Raw genomic sequence first — 15,639 nt, 5'->3', positions numbered from 1 at the left:
TCTTTGTGGAAAGTTTTCATTACTAATTTCTATCTCATATCTAATTTGTTATTATTTATATTGCTGCCATGTTTGTAGATGCCTGTTGCAGGAAGGATGCCATTCTACTGAGTGCTGTCTCAAACAAGAGACAACCACTATCTCGAAGCACTCACCACCCATTTTGAAGCAAGAATCAATGAGTGTGGTGAAAAAAGACAAGGGACAAAGTACATAGGACAGAAACAAGTGGTACTCCAGCTACCTGAGATGATGAAAAACTACATAAAGGTCACTGGAACAAAACTATCCCTAGAAATACAGTTCTTCTATGTTCTTCATATTTTCAGTAGCTACAGTCCTTATCTGAAAGTAGTTCTCTCTTCTCCCCTATACCCTGTCCAAAAGGGTTTAGATGTCTGCCACTGGCTCTGAATTCACACAATTGTCTTGCTGTTCAAAGGCTCGTGGTTTTATATGTTGTCCTACATTCAGACCCTGATACTGAAATTACATTAAGTGGCTTCCCACTACAGCATACAGATATTGATGAAGAAAACAGGATAAAGAGACATGAGTTAACTGATTAATACAAATTAATTAAAGTTACAGCTGTACACAAAGCATAGAAAAGGAGTGGAGGTAGCTGAAAGAATAAAGATCTACTGGATAGATAAGACTGACACCAGGACTAGAATACAGGCAGTGGTAAAACAAAACAAAAGATCATGTATGGGGGCACTAGTGAAGAATCTTGGAAATTAGGACAAAGCTTGAATGCAATACACTGGAATGGGAAAAAAAACAGTGAAGAATACTGAAGAGTGAAGCAGCAAAAGAAAAAGCAACCAAGATTTTACTAGCAGTTGGCTCACAAACTGGAGTGTTTTTGTGTGCAACAACATGTGTCTGAGAATATTTTTTAAATTTCTGCTGTGGTTAATATTTTTCTCCAAGAGGAAATTTTAAAATAGAGCATTCACTTGAGTTGGAGATTATTACCTGGCTAGGCTATGAATTAGCTCACTGAGATGTATAACATTGGTTGAAACGGCCCAAACCCAGCATCCTTTAACACACTCCTCAGACTTGTATCAACAATATAATACAGGATTTTCCCTCACCCCCCCGCTCCAAATTGTAGAAATGTAGCAAATTGTAGCAAATAACATGAGGCAAATGAAAAAGAACAATACATGAAAATTTGGTGGAAATAAATAGCTCATCACTGCTTTGGCTGAAGCATACCTGTATACGCTGTGGTAAAGAGAGGCCTGAATCTGAAGGTACGATCTGTATTCGTTGTGCTGTCCCATCCATTAGTGTTGGTGTAACAGCTCCTTGGGAATGGGTAATCTAGAAGGAATAAACAAATGTAATGGATTGACAATGGATATATTACCTTAAGGACTGATGTACTAACTCAGTGAATGAATTCCTGTAAAGTTTTACCCACTTCTGACTTCTCTGCACAAGGCTATGCAAAGTGTGACACACTTCCTATGTAAGGAATTCAAATGCTTGCAATCTAATTTAATAGCTTAATTTTGCCAGTTAGAAAATTCTGTTCATGACATGTCATGAGTGTTTTAAAGCCATTTTAAAATACCTTCACTTATAAATTTAGAAACAAGCAAAAAAAAAACAATTGTTGGTAAATCCATTTCAGTCAAGTAGACTATTTTCTGAATTATTACTGCTGATGTTCATGTTCTAAACTAAACACAATAGCTTTCATTGTAGTTGTGTTACATTTAAACTAACATTATTTTTACCTTAATGGCTTACATACAGTGACAAAAGAATTTTTGGTGTGGAAACACAGCAGTTGGCCTTTTTTCTTCTGCTGAGCCTCAAAGAAGTAAAACCAAAACCAAAGGACTCTCTACTGGGGAACTACCAAGAAACTTAGAGCAGATCAACGAAATGGACAAATGCAGTGAGCATTGTATCTGAAAACAAATTTAAGCCTCTGTTCTCAGATAGTTTGTGGAAGTACTTTAATAATTATCACTATTTTAAAAAAAAATCACATACTATCACGAAATGTATATGGGTATTATTCATTCCATTATTTGTCCACAAAAAGTGAGAAGTACAGCTGCTACGTACGGAGGCTTGGTCCAAAATGCAGCACTTTTTGTAGTACAAAGGACATTTGTCTTCACAATGTTTAGATAGCTTCAGACTAATTTTTTTGGCTTACATTCCCCAGGAGCTTCCCAAACATTTTGCAGCATGACTATACAGATCAAAAAATGTTTCATCCTGCAGTTCCTGTACTAATAATAATTCCTAGCTTCTACACCATTTAAAAATGCTCCTATTTAACTGTGTCTTTTTCCCAATAATTAAATTAAGTAGCATATACTTATATGTGCCATAAAGATACTGCTTCATGACTGGTTGAGAGCTTTTTTCTTCCTCCTGGATCCGCTTCCCGACTTTGCAACCACGCCACCATGTAAGTGGTAATGCCAGCACAAGAAGGGCAAGAAGACACCGCTGGGGGTGAGCAAGAGAAGGAGGAAGGAGTGCTAGGCAAGACTTTCCCTTACAGCAGAAATACAAACTCCAATCAACCTAAACTGCTTTTGAAACTTCACCCCGAACTGTCTTACTTCTGGCACCAGTCTCAGCTCTTATAACCTACTTGATTCTGTCCCTTCAGCTTGGTAGGTAAACCTGGTTGCTTAGTCATCCAGTCATCTGGAATAGGATATTGATGCAGGTCAAAAATAGTCCAGCAAAAGAGAGACATAGGCTGTTCTTAGCATAGATCAAACCTTCAATCCAGATTTCCACCATGCTCAGAAACAAATGCATCAGAGTAAATGAGACAGCAGGATTAAGCTGCTGGGTGGGGGGGGGGCGCGGGGGCTACTAAAGCCGCCTGCACCACCAAAAGGAATGGTTAGCAAACCAAGACATTTGGAACACTGCTTTCTAAAAATATTGGATTTTTCAAGAATGTGAACAGTTTAAGTTGTTAAACAATTCATTCACTTTGAATTCCCTACGTGAAACTAAGTAATATGACTCTCATGTAGAAATATGAATTATCTCACACGTAGCAAAATCTGATGAGATGTATGAAAAGATAAACATTGCACAATGCTCCACTTAGGCAAGGCTATACATTCTTTTTTTAATGTTTTGGTTTTATGCAAAGAAAGTCCCAAATTGGCAAAAACACATTTTTGTGAAAACCATCATATAATCATTTGTGATAATTTTGTATTTTAAAATGCTCCATATCAAGAATTAACATTACAAAGAAATCAAAACATACCATTAGAACTCTCCTGACTATTATATTGCAATAAAACACAGGAGCACTTTACATTTTCTTCAGAATGGGAACACCTGTTGTTTTTCCTTTCATGTTCTACTCATGTAAATTTTTCTTGTAAATTCAATTTAAATTATTCATTCATTTCAGAGAATTATAAACACTAGCTAAAAGACTGAAGTTCCATAGAGTTTATAGTATGGTTTTCAAAGCTCATATCCAGTATGCACATTACCAAGCAGATGGACTTTCCTTGCTGACCCCACCTTTCAGACAGTGTGCTTCTTTGACAGTAATTTTTGCTTATGTAATCCCACCTTGCACAGCTCTAGGTTATTCTTTTTGGTTCTTTTAACCACGTCTGCTTTGTGCCAGGCTGGGCTGCACCTTGTACCAGATAAGCAGACTGACCACAAACCAGAGGAAAAAAAGAGCCCTCCACTATCCTATTTTTTTTTCCAGTTTTGTCTACCACATAATGACAAAGAGTACCCACATGAACAAGACTATCATAGCTTGAGAATAAGTGGCCAAGTGAGGGCTGGGGAATGCTTAAGCCACACCATTGCCAAATAAGAAATGACAGTCTCAGGCACAGTAGAACACTAAAACCACTAAAGGACAAATCCTAACCTACATGCTGACAGAAGGATCTCCATGAAAACTGTAAGGCTGCAGTTTCACAAAGAAAGAAACAACCCAACAGCTATCTGCTTACAGATGCAGCAGTATCACACCTCCACTTTCTCAGCTTCTTCCTCTGCCTCTCTTCCTTTGGCTCCCAGTCATCTCCTTTAGGCTTCATGCTTCTCTGATCCTACTCAACTCATTAACCCAGCAGAAAAACTTCCATTTGTATCGGCTGCTGGAGAAGCCGAGTTAGCTGATTACAAAGAAACAGAAAAAGGACCTTCCCTTTCCCATTGCAGTGAGACACCAGATAAGCTCACTGTCTGATGAAAATCACATTATGAAATTCAGAACAACTCTCACAGAGGCTAACAGCATCATTTGAACTCATCATCCTCTTTTCTGAGTGGAACATACACATCATCTGGCTTTGACTAACCCACAGTTTCCAAACAAAGAAACAGGAAATACAGCCCTACTTAGACCTTCCCATGGAATTGTATTAACAGAACAAAACTATGCTAGGTACACCATTCCTACCTGTAAACACAGGGAGAAAGAAAAAAATGGTACATCACATACACCACTAATGTCCTTTGTGACAGCCTTAGCAATTCTCAGATGCTACCATAACAAAACCAACAAGAATTTATACAGGCTAGATTAACCATCCTGCCCCCCAACCTTTCTACTTCAATGCAAGATGGAGAGGAACAAAAATTACTTGAAATGTCATTCTATGTATGATATTGGCAAGAAACCGAGCGTGGATATTTCAAGCTAAAAAATGTAATTGTTCTGCTCCTATCTGATTTAGAGAAGTGCTACTGATGGAACTTTCTAGATAAGCATGTATGTATATACTTATCCACGCTTGCAAACTATCTGTGTATCTCTGGAAGTTGTCTAGCTGCAGCACACAGATTCTGTACACAGGTGTACCAAAAAAAAAAAAAAAAAGAAAGAAAAACAGAAGTCTACAGAGAAACAAGAATTTGATCTTCCCCCTGACATAGACCAAACACCAACAAATATTTTACAGTGATGAGCATGGCAAACCTTTACTTACAAAAACAAATAACACCAAGTGAAGCAATTGCTTAGTTGGAAAGTAAAAGCTATGTAATGACAACTCCCTTGACTGTACATTTTGTAAGTGAAAGTGAGCATAGCAATTTGCTCAACCAGACAGCTCTCTGAAGACCACTATAGGCCCAAAAGGCACAGCTGAACAGCTAGTTACTTACTGGAAATACTGCTAGATTTTCTTTAGCTTCATTTCTGTGGGGCAAACTTTGGCCAAGAAAGATTTTGCTGTATAACTTTAAGATGGACACAGTAAGATCTTCTAGTCTTCCATGGGAGGGTCTCCTGAAGCTTTGGGTGTACTAAAACTTATTTTCTCTTGTAACTTTGGTTTTAACTTATCAGTCTGTACATTTTAATATTCAAAGTTTCTTAAATATGTCTCAAAATGTATGTACCTCTCCCATTTGCTGCTCAATAATTTGATGGGCCAGTTCCTCTATGGTTGCCATGATCCTTAATCACCAGAATTTCCTGTCAAAAAAAAAAAAAGAAAGAAGATGCTTAACATCTCTAATAGTAAAAATATCTCGGGGAAAATATATTCCAGGTAAGTGAAGCACATTCCTAGTTGTCTGAAGGTGACATCCCTGCAGAATTTAAAGCTCAATTATACTATAAAATTAATAATTTATTTTCTATTTGCGAACTTCTGTATCTTTATACAACTCACAGAGATATGTTTTTCCCCTGATGCTTTCACAAAGAGCAACAAAATAATAAGCTCCCTGTGAGAATATAAGTGTCTAATTGGCCCTGACATCAGCAGGGACTTAATTAACATCTTAAAAACTGGAATTTTGTTGATGCAAAGCAAGGGCAAAAACCGTAACTTCTTCTGAATGCATACTAATCCTTTAATATAACAGGAGCACTTGAAGGTCAATTTTGTAATTAGTTTAGTATGAGGCCCTACTTGGGAGGCAAAAAATATTTATTCCTAAAAACAGCTGTTGGTTTGCCATCAATACTGTAGTTACAGTGTAAGAAGTCCAAATCTTCATGAGAAGAATTCTCTATGATTTTACAGACACTGCTTTAAAGCAGGATTAAGTATTCAGATGTATGCCTTGTTTGTTTGTTTGGGTATCTATACAGAAATATTTGCCAGGCAGTCTGTAAAAGGAACAGACACAAATTGTGAAGCACTACACTTACTTTTCTGACAAAAGCTGTATTAAGAACACTATCTTACACAGACCTGTATACAAGTACAGGACTGTACTCTTACATCAAAGGATTTGTCTATATACACAATTTACTTTGCTTCAAATATACTTGAGTTATACAGCTTTCTTATTGCAGACAGAAGGATGGAGATGTTTAATACCAACATACATACTGCTGTATAAACATATGAATAAATGGTGCCACTATAAATCTTCTATATATATAGAAGATTTATTTATTTTATGTGCAGGAATAGTGTTGTTTAACCATGTAAGAAGTGTTGATAAAGTAGTTATATATGTAGAAAAACTATATATAGCAAATAAAATCAAATGATTTTCACTCTTTTACTTTCCTAGAACTTCTAGGAACTGTCTCCTACCCCAGTCATCTTTAACCTTTCTCAATCAATTTTGCAAATAAAAATGTAAATCATTTTGAAGTCCATTCTGCTCTTCTAATTCAAAAGAGAGGTATCTTTTGACTAAGGTAAGAACCGCAGTCTTTGGAAGTGTATGATGTGGATGGGAAGAGTACAGAAACATTTGGTCCCCGTAGACCATTCTTACTCTTCCACTAGCATTGTTAGTTAAATTAAAACAAAAGATGACAGACATACACAAAAAAACATGAGAATGAAGCTTATGTTGAAAAGCTTTATCTCCTTAGAAGATCTAATCCATACCAGCATCTTTGCAGTAGTACTCTGGTAACCTACTTCTGCATACTGTGAGCTGCAGCACAATCACTATTGAAATGTTTTCAAGTCAGCTAACACAATCTATCAGATGTTTTCTTCTTTTACATAGAATACTAGCAACAAAATATTGCACTGCTTATGCACTGTACCAGAAATTAGTAATACGTAATTTAGAAAAAAAAAATCTTAAAAGCAAATTAGAGAACCAATGAGTAAGATAGTCATACTTTTGGGTAGGACAGATGGATTGTTTGCAGAGTTATTTCAGAGGAAGAATTTACTGGTTTGTGACAATGTGACATACCAGAACTGTTAAGCATATAATAATATTTTGCCAAAAATTCAGAGTAAAAAAATAAGAGCAAATAAAAATCTGAAATTCTGATTTCATAGCTGATCCTGGTCTGAGTGGGGGTTTGGAATAGACACCTCCTGAGGCCTGTTCCTGCCTGGAATATTCTACAATTCTAAAATGTACTAATTTCCTAGTTATGGGAACAGTAAGAGTTGATTGCAATTAGGAAAAAAATAAATAAAAAATATTTTGAAAGCAATTTGGTTTGAACATTAATTATTCCCTCTTAACTAAATGAGGAATCTTTTGACTACCTCGGTGAGGTCCACTGTGCAGGTGTTTTCAAGGACACAATACAAGATTACCTCCTTTTAAAATTTTATTTCACTAGTTTAAATAACCGTGCAAAAGATAGCTTATCTTGAACAGTTTAAAGCAATTTTATCCTCCAATAGTAATTACAAAGGTTAAGTATAAGTGGAAAATACATTTTCCCCTATGTTAGCCTTTTGAGATCACATTAATATTTTCCATTCTACAATCATTGTCTATAGCATTCTCTGCATTGTTTTCCTGAAGGAAATTCGACTACATCAATATAATTTTCCCATCAGAAAAGCTAGGTCTATAACCCTTCCCGTAACAAAGCATGATTTATGACATTTTCCATTTTTGTCGTATCTACCAACAGAGCCTATGGTTACTTTAAGTTTTCTTGACGCTTTTCTGTAGCTCTTCATGTTTTGGCCTGCAGAATTTGCATGTTCCAACAAGAATACTGAATACTAATTATTGCTACAGCTGGTGCAACAGATCAGCAGCACATGGAAATCAACAGCACTGCAGAGTGAAAGGAAAAGCTTAATTTATTGTTCGTCTTGTAAAAAACTTGTAGTTATAATGAACTTTCAAAGGAAGCAATATCTGGAAGAATCAATTTTTCAGAAATTGACTCAGACGATAAGAAAAAAAATCTTACCTATTGTATCTGTGGCACTTCAAAATTATAATTAAAGATTCTCTTTAACGCCCTCTGTCATACAATTACTTTAAGTTAACTTAGCAACACATTAATATTTTTGTCATTAACTCAGTAAATATAAATCGGAGAGATCTGTTATCTCTAAGGCTCCATGGTTACTTTGTCCACCGCCTTGACAAGGCAGAAAGGTCTTTTCTTTTTAATGCCACAGACTCATTACTGGCCTCTGCAAATCCTTTTTGTCACCAAAAGGGCTAGCCCTACCTACCTCTTGGCCTGAGCTTCCTGCCTCCCCCTGGTGCCAGCAGTGGTACCTCACAGCCAGCAACAAAGTTTTAGTTTCTTCTGTGTTAGTTTGCAGCCCAGTTCATGACTTGACTTGTTACATTACCATACAAATGCTACTCCTGCACCAGTGGTGGAGTGGAATTGTAGGGTCACCGTTTTCCACAGCAAAAGAATTTACATCGACTTAAGCCATCCGAAGTCTCCCATATTTTCCCACAACTCTATAAACTGTTGTGCGATGAGCCTTGGAGTTATTATTTTTCGATCCTATGGATGAACCTGGTGAAGAAACAAGAAACGGAGGATGAAAAGAAGCAACATACATCCCCAAGGACTGAAAAGGCAACACTTAGTATGGTGAAGGGGTCTAGCAGAGACTCCTAGCGCACACGTTAAATGAAGTACTGTAGGATCAGGAGATTGACAGAGATCTTGCCCCACTCCTTTCTTCTAGCAAGGATAATATTTCATAATCATGAGGACTGTAATAGTCAAAGCTACTTAAAAACAAGGTAAGGAAAGCACTGCATTTATGAAGTTTCAGATGTGAGTTTATTTACAGCTAACCCTCTTATTCTGCCGGTGAAATACTCTTTTGCATAGACTATTTAAACCTCTTAGCAGGTGTTACTCCCCCAGGTAGTAGATACTGACCTTTTAAGTCCCAACACAGAACTAAACAGTGGCTCATCTTTGCTCGGAACCTAAGTTTTGTTCCACATTTTTGCAGCTTCAGTATCACTTCTTAATGCAAGTATTTGCTGGGTTTACTTTACAGTCATAGAATCATACAGTGTACTGGAGCATATATATGCAGAAAAGTTCTAGTTTACAGAGTCTGAAATTACCAGATTAAAAAATAAGGAGGTCTTATTTAATCATTTTGTGTGTTGCAAACTTCAGTTAACCATGCTCACTACTTTCATATGCATAGAAGAAATACTCCTAAGATTCTGGGCAACTGAATGGAACATGATGCAACACTGCTAAAAGTGGTGAGAAGTCTGTCATCTTGGTTCAAAGGAGAATGTAACTATTAAAACACTGTAATATCTTTATCAAACAGACAGAAAAATAGCAGAAAAGCACCAAGCATCTGTTATCATCAATTATTCAATGCTGTAGGAGCTATTTTTCACTCTATACAATGCAAAGTGAACAAAATTTTATTCTCTTCAGTCACTGATATCCTTAAAATCAACTTTAATGTTGGACTTTACAGTTCAGTTGAATACAAACTGGAACCATAAGCTTATCCCTCATGACTGCCTCCAGAAGCTCTGCAATCTCTTCCCCACACCTGAGGGGTCTGGCTGCCAGTGCCCACGGCCAGCCCCAAGATGGAGCCTCCCCGAGCAGCCCCAGACCAGCTGCTGGGGAACTGCTCTGGCATGAGCCAGACTGGTGAGAAACCTCACGTGGCTTCCCCACTTGGCTTGGAGACTGCACCTAACCTCATACCCTGGGCCCGTGTATGAGCCATGCTGCAGGTAGGCAAGCACCTCGATGATCCTCACCCACAGCCTCAGCCTCCCAGCTTAACCTCCAGGCAGCTGTACACCTGCAGACCTGCCTCATGGTCCCTGATCTGTAACTGACTCCAGTCGCAGCCACCATCCCCTGCTCACCTCGTGCTGGTGGTGCTGAAGGGCTGTGTCCTTGCTGGTGACAGCATGACCCTGCCTGTCCCACTGTCCCCCTCAGCTCCCAGCTCACCTCATGTAGCTACAGTCATAGTGTCCTTCTCTTTTCAGATTTTTGAAGTAACTGGAATTTCTCTATTTACTTTGTTCTCACCTTAACAGGACGACCTGAATTTCATCAATTTTTGACTTGTCTTGCTTGTTATTTTTGAATTATGATTGCTTCCTTCATCGACTTCCATAAAGTTTGCTGAAGCGATCACACGGCAGACTCCTGAGCAAACCATAAACTGGAGAGTTCCTCCATAAACTAGAGTATGGAGTTTCTCAATGATAAGAAGTCCAATGTGCAGAAATTATTGAAAACAAAATATATGCCACTGTTGAGGACAAACAAAAATCCTTAACTTGGCAAAGAATTTTAGGTCATTCATAGTACACATTAGTATATTCTGCACTTCTGTAGTTTAGCTTCTCTTAAGTACTATTCACCTGCCACCAATGGCCTGCCAAATACAGAATATTCTCCCAGCTAAGCTGGGAGAATATTCTCTCCCAGAAAGAAGAGTGGATCTGATTTTTAACAGGGATATTTATCAGAGCCCCAAAACCAGAACTGGTATGCTCAATCTGCATGGCCAAATAACTCTGATGATATTTTGAGTTTTCTGGTAATCTTAAGACTCAGGAAAATTAATGGCTCTGCAGCAGCAAGTCAAGGGAAGCTGACAGCAAGAACTGTGTTTTCATCACCAATATAATATTCCATAGGCTGACAAGCAGTTCACCCTGCTTTATCAGATTTAAATGGGGGTTTTTGGTAGTGTGGGGCTGCAGGGCTGGCCTTTGCGAGCAGGGCCCAGCAGCTGCCCCGTGTCACGTAACAGCCAGCTCCACATGGCTCCACACAGAACCACCAATGGCCAAAGCTGGGACCGTGAGCCATGCTGGTTGCACCTCTGACAGCAGATTTTAAAAAAGGGAAAAAATGCTGCACTACTGCAGCTGAGAGAGAGAGGAGTGAGAAGCAGCCCTGCAGCCCCCAAGGTGTGTGCAGTAGGAGGGCAGGAGGTGCTCCAGGTGCTGCAGCAGCAGTTCCCCTGCGGCCTGTGGAGAGGCCCCTGGTGGAGCAGGCTGTCCCCCTGCAGCCCATGGGTCCCACACGGAGCAGATCTCCACGCTGCAGCCCGTGGAGGAGCCCCCGGTGGAGCAGGTGGATGTGGCCTGGAGGAGGCTGCGGCCCATGGAGAGCCCCCGCAGGAGCAGGCCCCGGGCCGGAGCTGCAGCCCGTGGAGAGGAGCCCACGCAGGAGCAGGGGTCTGGGGGGAGCTGCCGCCCGTGGGGGACCCGTGCTGGAGCAGTTTGCTCCTGGGGGATGGACCCCATGGTATGGAGCTGTGTGGGAGCAGTTCTTGAAGAGCTGCTGCCTGTGGGCAGCCCCCGCAGGCTCAGTTTGGGAAGGACGGCATCCCGTGGGAAGGAGCCCATGGGGAGCAGGGGCAGGGAGTGACTGAGGGAGCAGCGGGACGAAGTGTTAGGGACTGACTGCAGCCCCTGCTCCCCTGCAGTGCTCAGGGGGAGGTGGTAGAAATGGGTGGGTGGGTAGGAAGGTGGTTTTAGTTTGCTTTTGGTTCTCATTGTGCCAGCCTGTTTTGCTTCTTACGGTAACTGGTGAGTGATCTCCCTGTCCTTATCTTCACCCATGAGCTTTCTTCGTATTTCCTTCCCGTGTTTTTGAGGAGAAGGAGTGAGAGAGTGGTGCTGTGGTCTTTGCTAGCTGCTGGTGCTAAACCACTACACCTGCACATTCTGAAAAAGCAGCTTAATTACTGAACTACGTATATGCAAAATGTTATGTACTCGTGACGACAACTCCCACCAGTGTTAGAGGCTGTGTTCAACATATGTGGTGCTGACTGTATCCTGAAAAAGATGCCTTTAGGGTAGCAAACTCTTTGGGAGGGTGGTAGGAGTTCATATCAATTTCTCTTTGTTGACTGAGTTCTAAGAAAAGAGCATCTGAAGTACCTGATAGGCAAGCGTGATGATTTGGTGTGGGTATCTCTATTGTGGATATCTCTATTGTGGATATCTCTATGAGGAGATATGTCACCTCAGATAATGTAAAGCGTGGACTTCATGTTTTTGGCCATACTGTCAAATACTCACCAACAGCATGGCGAGAGTGTGCACCAGTTATGACAGAAGTCTGTACTGGTGCTCACACCTAACAGGATCCCACTCTTGTGAGCAAGATGAAAGGCTGTAAGAGAGAGGTATTTTTACATTATTAATTCAGTGTTGTCAAACAGAGCTGATAAAATACTGAAAATATTCAGCTCTCTCAAATCCAGAAGTGGCCATAGGCTTCCTTTATTCCTGGCACTATCAGCAACATAAGTATACTCTGTTTTACTCTTGAGAGCAGGGGAAGAGGTTCTCTAAAAGAGATTCTGTCTTGACGGGTTATTTTGGCAGGAATTCTAAATTGCAGATGATAAAAAAGTAGGAAGTAATTTGGAACAGAATCGTGTGTTATGCAATCACAGCCACCATGATGTACTCAATTGCAGCAATACAGTCTAAATGCTCTAAAAAGAGCAAAATTGAAGAAAAGCCAAGGGACAGTGGTAAGAAAATCCTTTGACAAACTGTTTAAAAACCAAACTGCTCTAAAGGTGATGGTTATTAAACAGAAACCTAATGAAATTACAATGGACTCTAACAGCCCGAATAGATTACTGTTCCTTACACAACTGATGCTACTATCTTTCCCCACTCAGAAGAATTTTAACGGTCCAGAAGATTTTATTTGTGATGTGATTCTTCAGAATGAAGAAAGAGAAATCTGTGTTTACAAGAGTTTTCAAACCCAGCTTTTTCTAGACTTCAAAGAATGTCATCTCTTCATTCAAAACCTTAAAGAAGGTTTTTCTCAACAACTATAATCTTTAGAGAATGACTTGCAAATGGTACAGCTCTCAAAAATAAAATAATCAAAAAAGCCTAACAAACAAGTGTCCATAATTAAGGGTCTCAACCACCACATGAGGACAGCTTTTAAGAATGTTGGTTTTAACATTAATGCTTCCTCATACACCTTATAGTGCATCTAAAAAACAAACAAACAAACAAACAAACTCATCCATATATTATTTTACCTACAAGTGATTACAAATGTTGCAAAAATAAGAAGGAAACTCATCTTGAAATGACAGAAATTCTTGATCATAGTCATGAATTCACAAGCTATGAGCTTGAAGTATAAATCCTACATATATCTGTCATGGTTTTGGCTGGGATAGAGTTAATTTTCTTCATAGAGTCTCACAGAACACTGTTTTGGATTTTTGATGAAAACAGTGGTGATAACACATGGATGGTTTCAGTTGTTGGAGAGCAGTGCTCGCACAGAGCCAAGGCCATTCCTGCTCCTCGCGCTGCCCTGCCAGCGAGGGGCTGGGGGTGCACCAGGAGCTGGGAGGGGACACAGCCAGGACAGCTGGCCCAGGCTGACCAGAGGGATGTCCCACACCGTGTGGCGTCATGCTCAGCAATAAAGCTGGGGTGAAGAGGAGGAAGGGGGGACGCCAGGAGTGATGGCGTTTGTCTTCCCAAGGAACCGCTCTGCGTGATGAGCCCTGCTGTCCTGGAAGTGGCTGAGCACCTGCCTACCAATGGGAAGCAGTGAATGGGTTCCTTGGTTTGCTTTGCTTGTGCACAGCTTCTGCTTTACCCACTGAACTGTCCTGATCTCAACCCATGAGTTCTTGCACTTTTACCTTACTGATTATCTCCTCCATCCCACCTGGAGACAGCGAGCGAGCAGCTGTGTGGGACTGAGCTGCCTGCTGGGGCTAAACCTCAACAGTCCTTCTTGGCACCCAATGTGGGGCCCAAAAGGTTTGAGATGATTGACAGATTTGATTTCAGTGTGGAGTGTGCTAGATCAAACTTGAACATGTTACAGCTGTTTAGCTGCTGATTAGCAGACTCCAGTGCTCGCTGCGGGGCTTGCTTGCCTTCCTGTATGCCAGAATCCAGTGCTTATTAGTGTCTGCTTTTCCTTCTGCCATTTGCTCTGCTCCTTATCATTTTGCTTTGCTGTACTAGGAACATTTTGATAACTGCTATGGCCATGAGCCTGGGCTGGCCAACGGCCAGGACATCACTGCTGTTCCTGCGCTGCTGTAGTGGACAGGCTGGCACTCCGGACTGAACTCGAGTCAGAGGGACTGCGACCTCTGGATGAATCCACATGGGAGTACACACACCCTGACGCATCTCTGGCCACAGGTAAGTCCACTCTGGAGCAAAATACACCTTGAAGCATCTGTGGCCATGGAGAAGTCCATGCTGCCGCAAATACACCTCTGAAGAGGCTGTGGCCCACTAATACATCCACGCTAGAACAGGTAGAGTTCGAAGAATCTGTGGCCATGGATAAGTCCACAACACAGCAGCTAAAACTCTGAAGGGACTGAGGCTCCTGGGTAAGGCCGTGCTGCAGCAGGTACACCTCCAAGGGACTGTGGCCAATGGAGCCTGTGCCCAGGCTGCAACAGGGTCAAGAGAAGAAGTTCACCGCAATATTGAATACTATGGCCTGGTCCAAGAGGACAAGGGGTGGAGACCATGATGGCCCTTAAACTGTTGTAACCCCTGATGTGAGTTGCATGTTACAGGAAACACTAGAGCAGGAACCCCTTGCTGCTAACCAAGCCAGGGGCAAGAAAAAGACTTCACTGAAACGTTAAACCCTGTAGCCTGGTCTGAAGGGACGAGGGGTGGAGATTGTGATGGATATATCCTTAAATTGTTGTAACCCATGATTTGAGTTGCATCCCCCATCTCACCTGGGGAGAGCAAGCATCTGTGTGGGGCTGAGCTGCCCGCTGGGACTAAACTACAACATCCCCAACCTGTTGAGACACAGAAATAAAAGCTTTTAAATTGCTTAACCAGTGATTCTGTGCTGCTAGTTAAATCACCCCACAGCTCAGATGCATACTTCTGCAGTAGGAAACAAGAAGAACGACCTATAGAATCAAGAAGTGTTTGTTTTAAAGAATTACTTTGCAGCTAGTTAGTTCTCCTAAACCAAATGCTACTGTTCTCAGGGTTGCTACCTAAAACTGAGTGTGCTTAGACTATTAATCTGTTGTTCCCTTAGTTCACACTACTGCTTAAACAGAAATTTTAATAGTCCTTAGTGTCCTTCTTGTTGCAACTGTATTTCTAGTAGCAACAGAAAATTTCTCAATAGAGGTTGTTGACTCTTGACAACTTAGAGCAGATGACAGCCCTGAAATGTATGTAGGTAATCAGTAAAAATACCACGTAATCCACCTTTGACATGTAGTGGTTATAATCCATACACAGAGATCAGCTGCCTAGAAAATGTTTCATGAAAATATGACAGCTACAATTGCAACAGCACAAAGTGAGTACATACACGTGCGTATATATTTTTTGTTTTCTGGGGCGTTAGGTGGGATTGCTGAGGTGGCAATTTCTCGGCATATCTTCACAGTTATAAAAAATCTTCAACACACTATGTGGGTTCATTTCTAG

The 15,639-nt window shown here is 40.7% G+C and overlaps 1 protein-coding gene across 9 annotated transcripts in view; it reads right to left on the bottom strand.

Annotated features, from left to right (window-relative positions):
- Positions 1-15,639, bottom strand: part of NR2C1 (nuclear receptor subfamily 2 group C member 1) — a 55,910-nt gene that overhangs the window by 30,508 nt on the left and 9,763 nt on the right. For 5 of the 9 annotated variants that reach the window (XM_035337049.1, XM_035337060.1, XM_035337082.1 and 2 more), the window contains exons 2-4: positions 8,526-8,701; positions 5,386-5,461; positions 1,228-1,335 (exon numbers count right to left, since the gene is read on the bottom strand). In XM_035337049.1, the coding sequence (XP_035192940.1) occupies positions 1,228-1,335; positions 5,386-5,439 (162 nt within the window). In that variant the 5' untranslated portion in view covers positions 5,440-5,461; positions 8,526-8,701. Of the gene's footprint in view, positions 1-1,227; positions 1,336-5,148; positions 5,316-5,385; positions 5,462-8,525; positions 8,702-15,639 lie in introns of those variants that run through there. The other 4 variants (XM_035337069.1, XM_035337100.1, XM_035337074.1 and 1 more) reach the window with 3 other exon arrangements.

Source organism: Oxyura jamaicensis, chromosome 1 (assembly GCF_011077185.1).
Source record: "Oxyura jamaicensis isolate SHBP4307 breed ruddy duck chromosome 1, BPBGC_Ojam_1.0, whole genome shotgun sequence".
NCBI classification, from domain to species: Eukaryota; Metazoa; Chordata; class Aves; order Anseriformes; family Anatidae; genus Oxyura; species Oxyura jamaicensis.
This window is presented reverse-complemented; position numbering and strand designations above follow the sequence as displayed.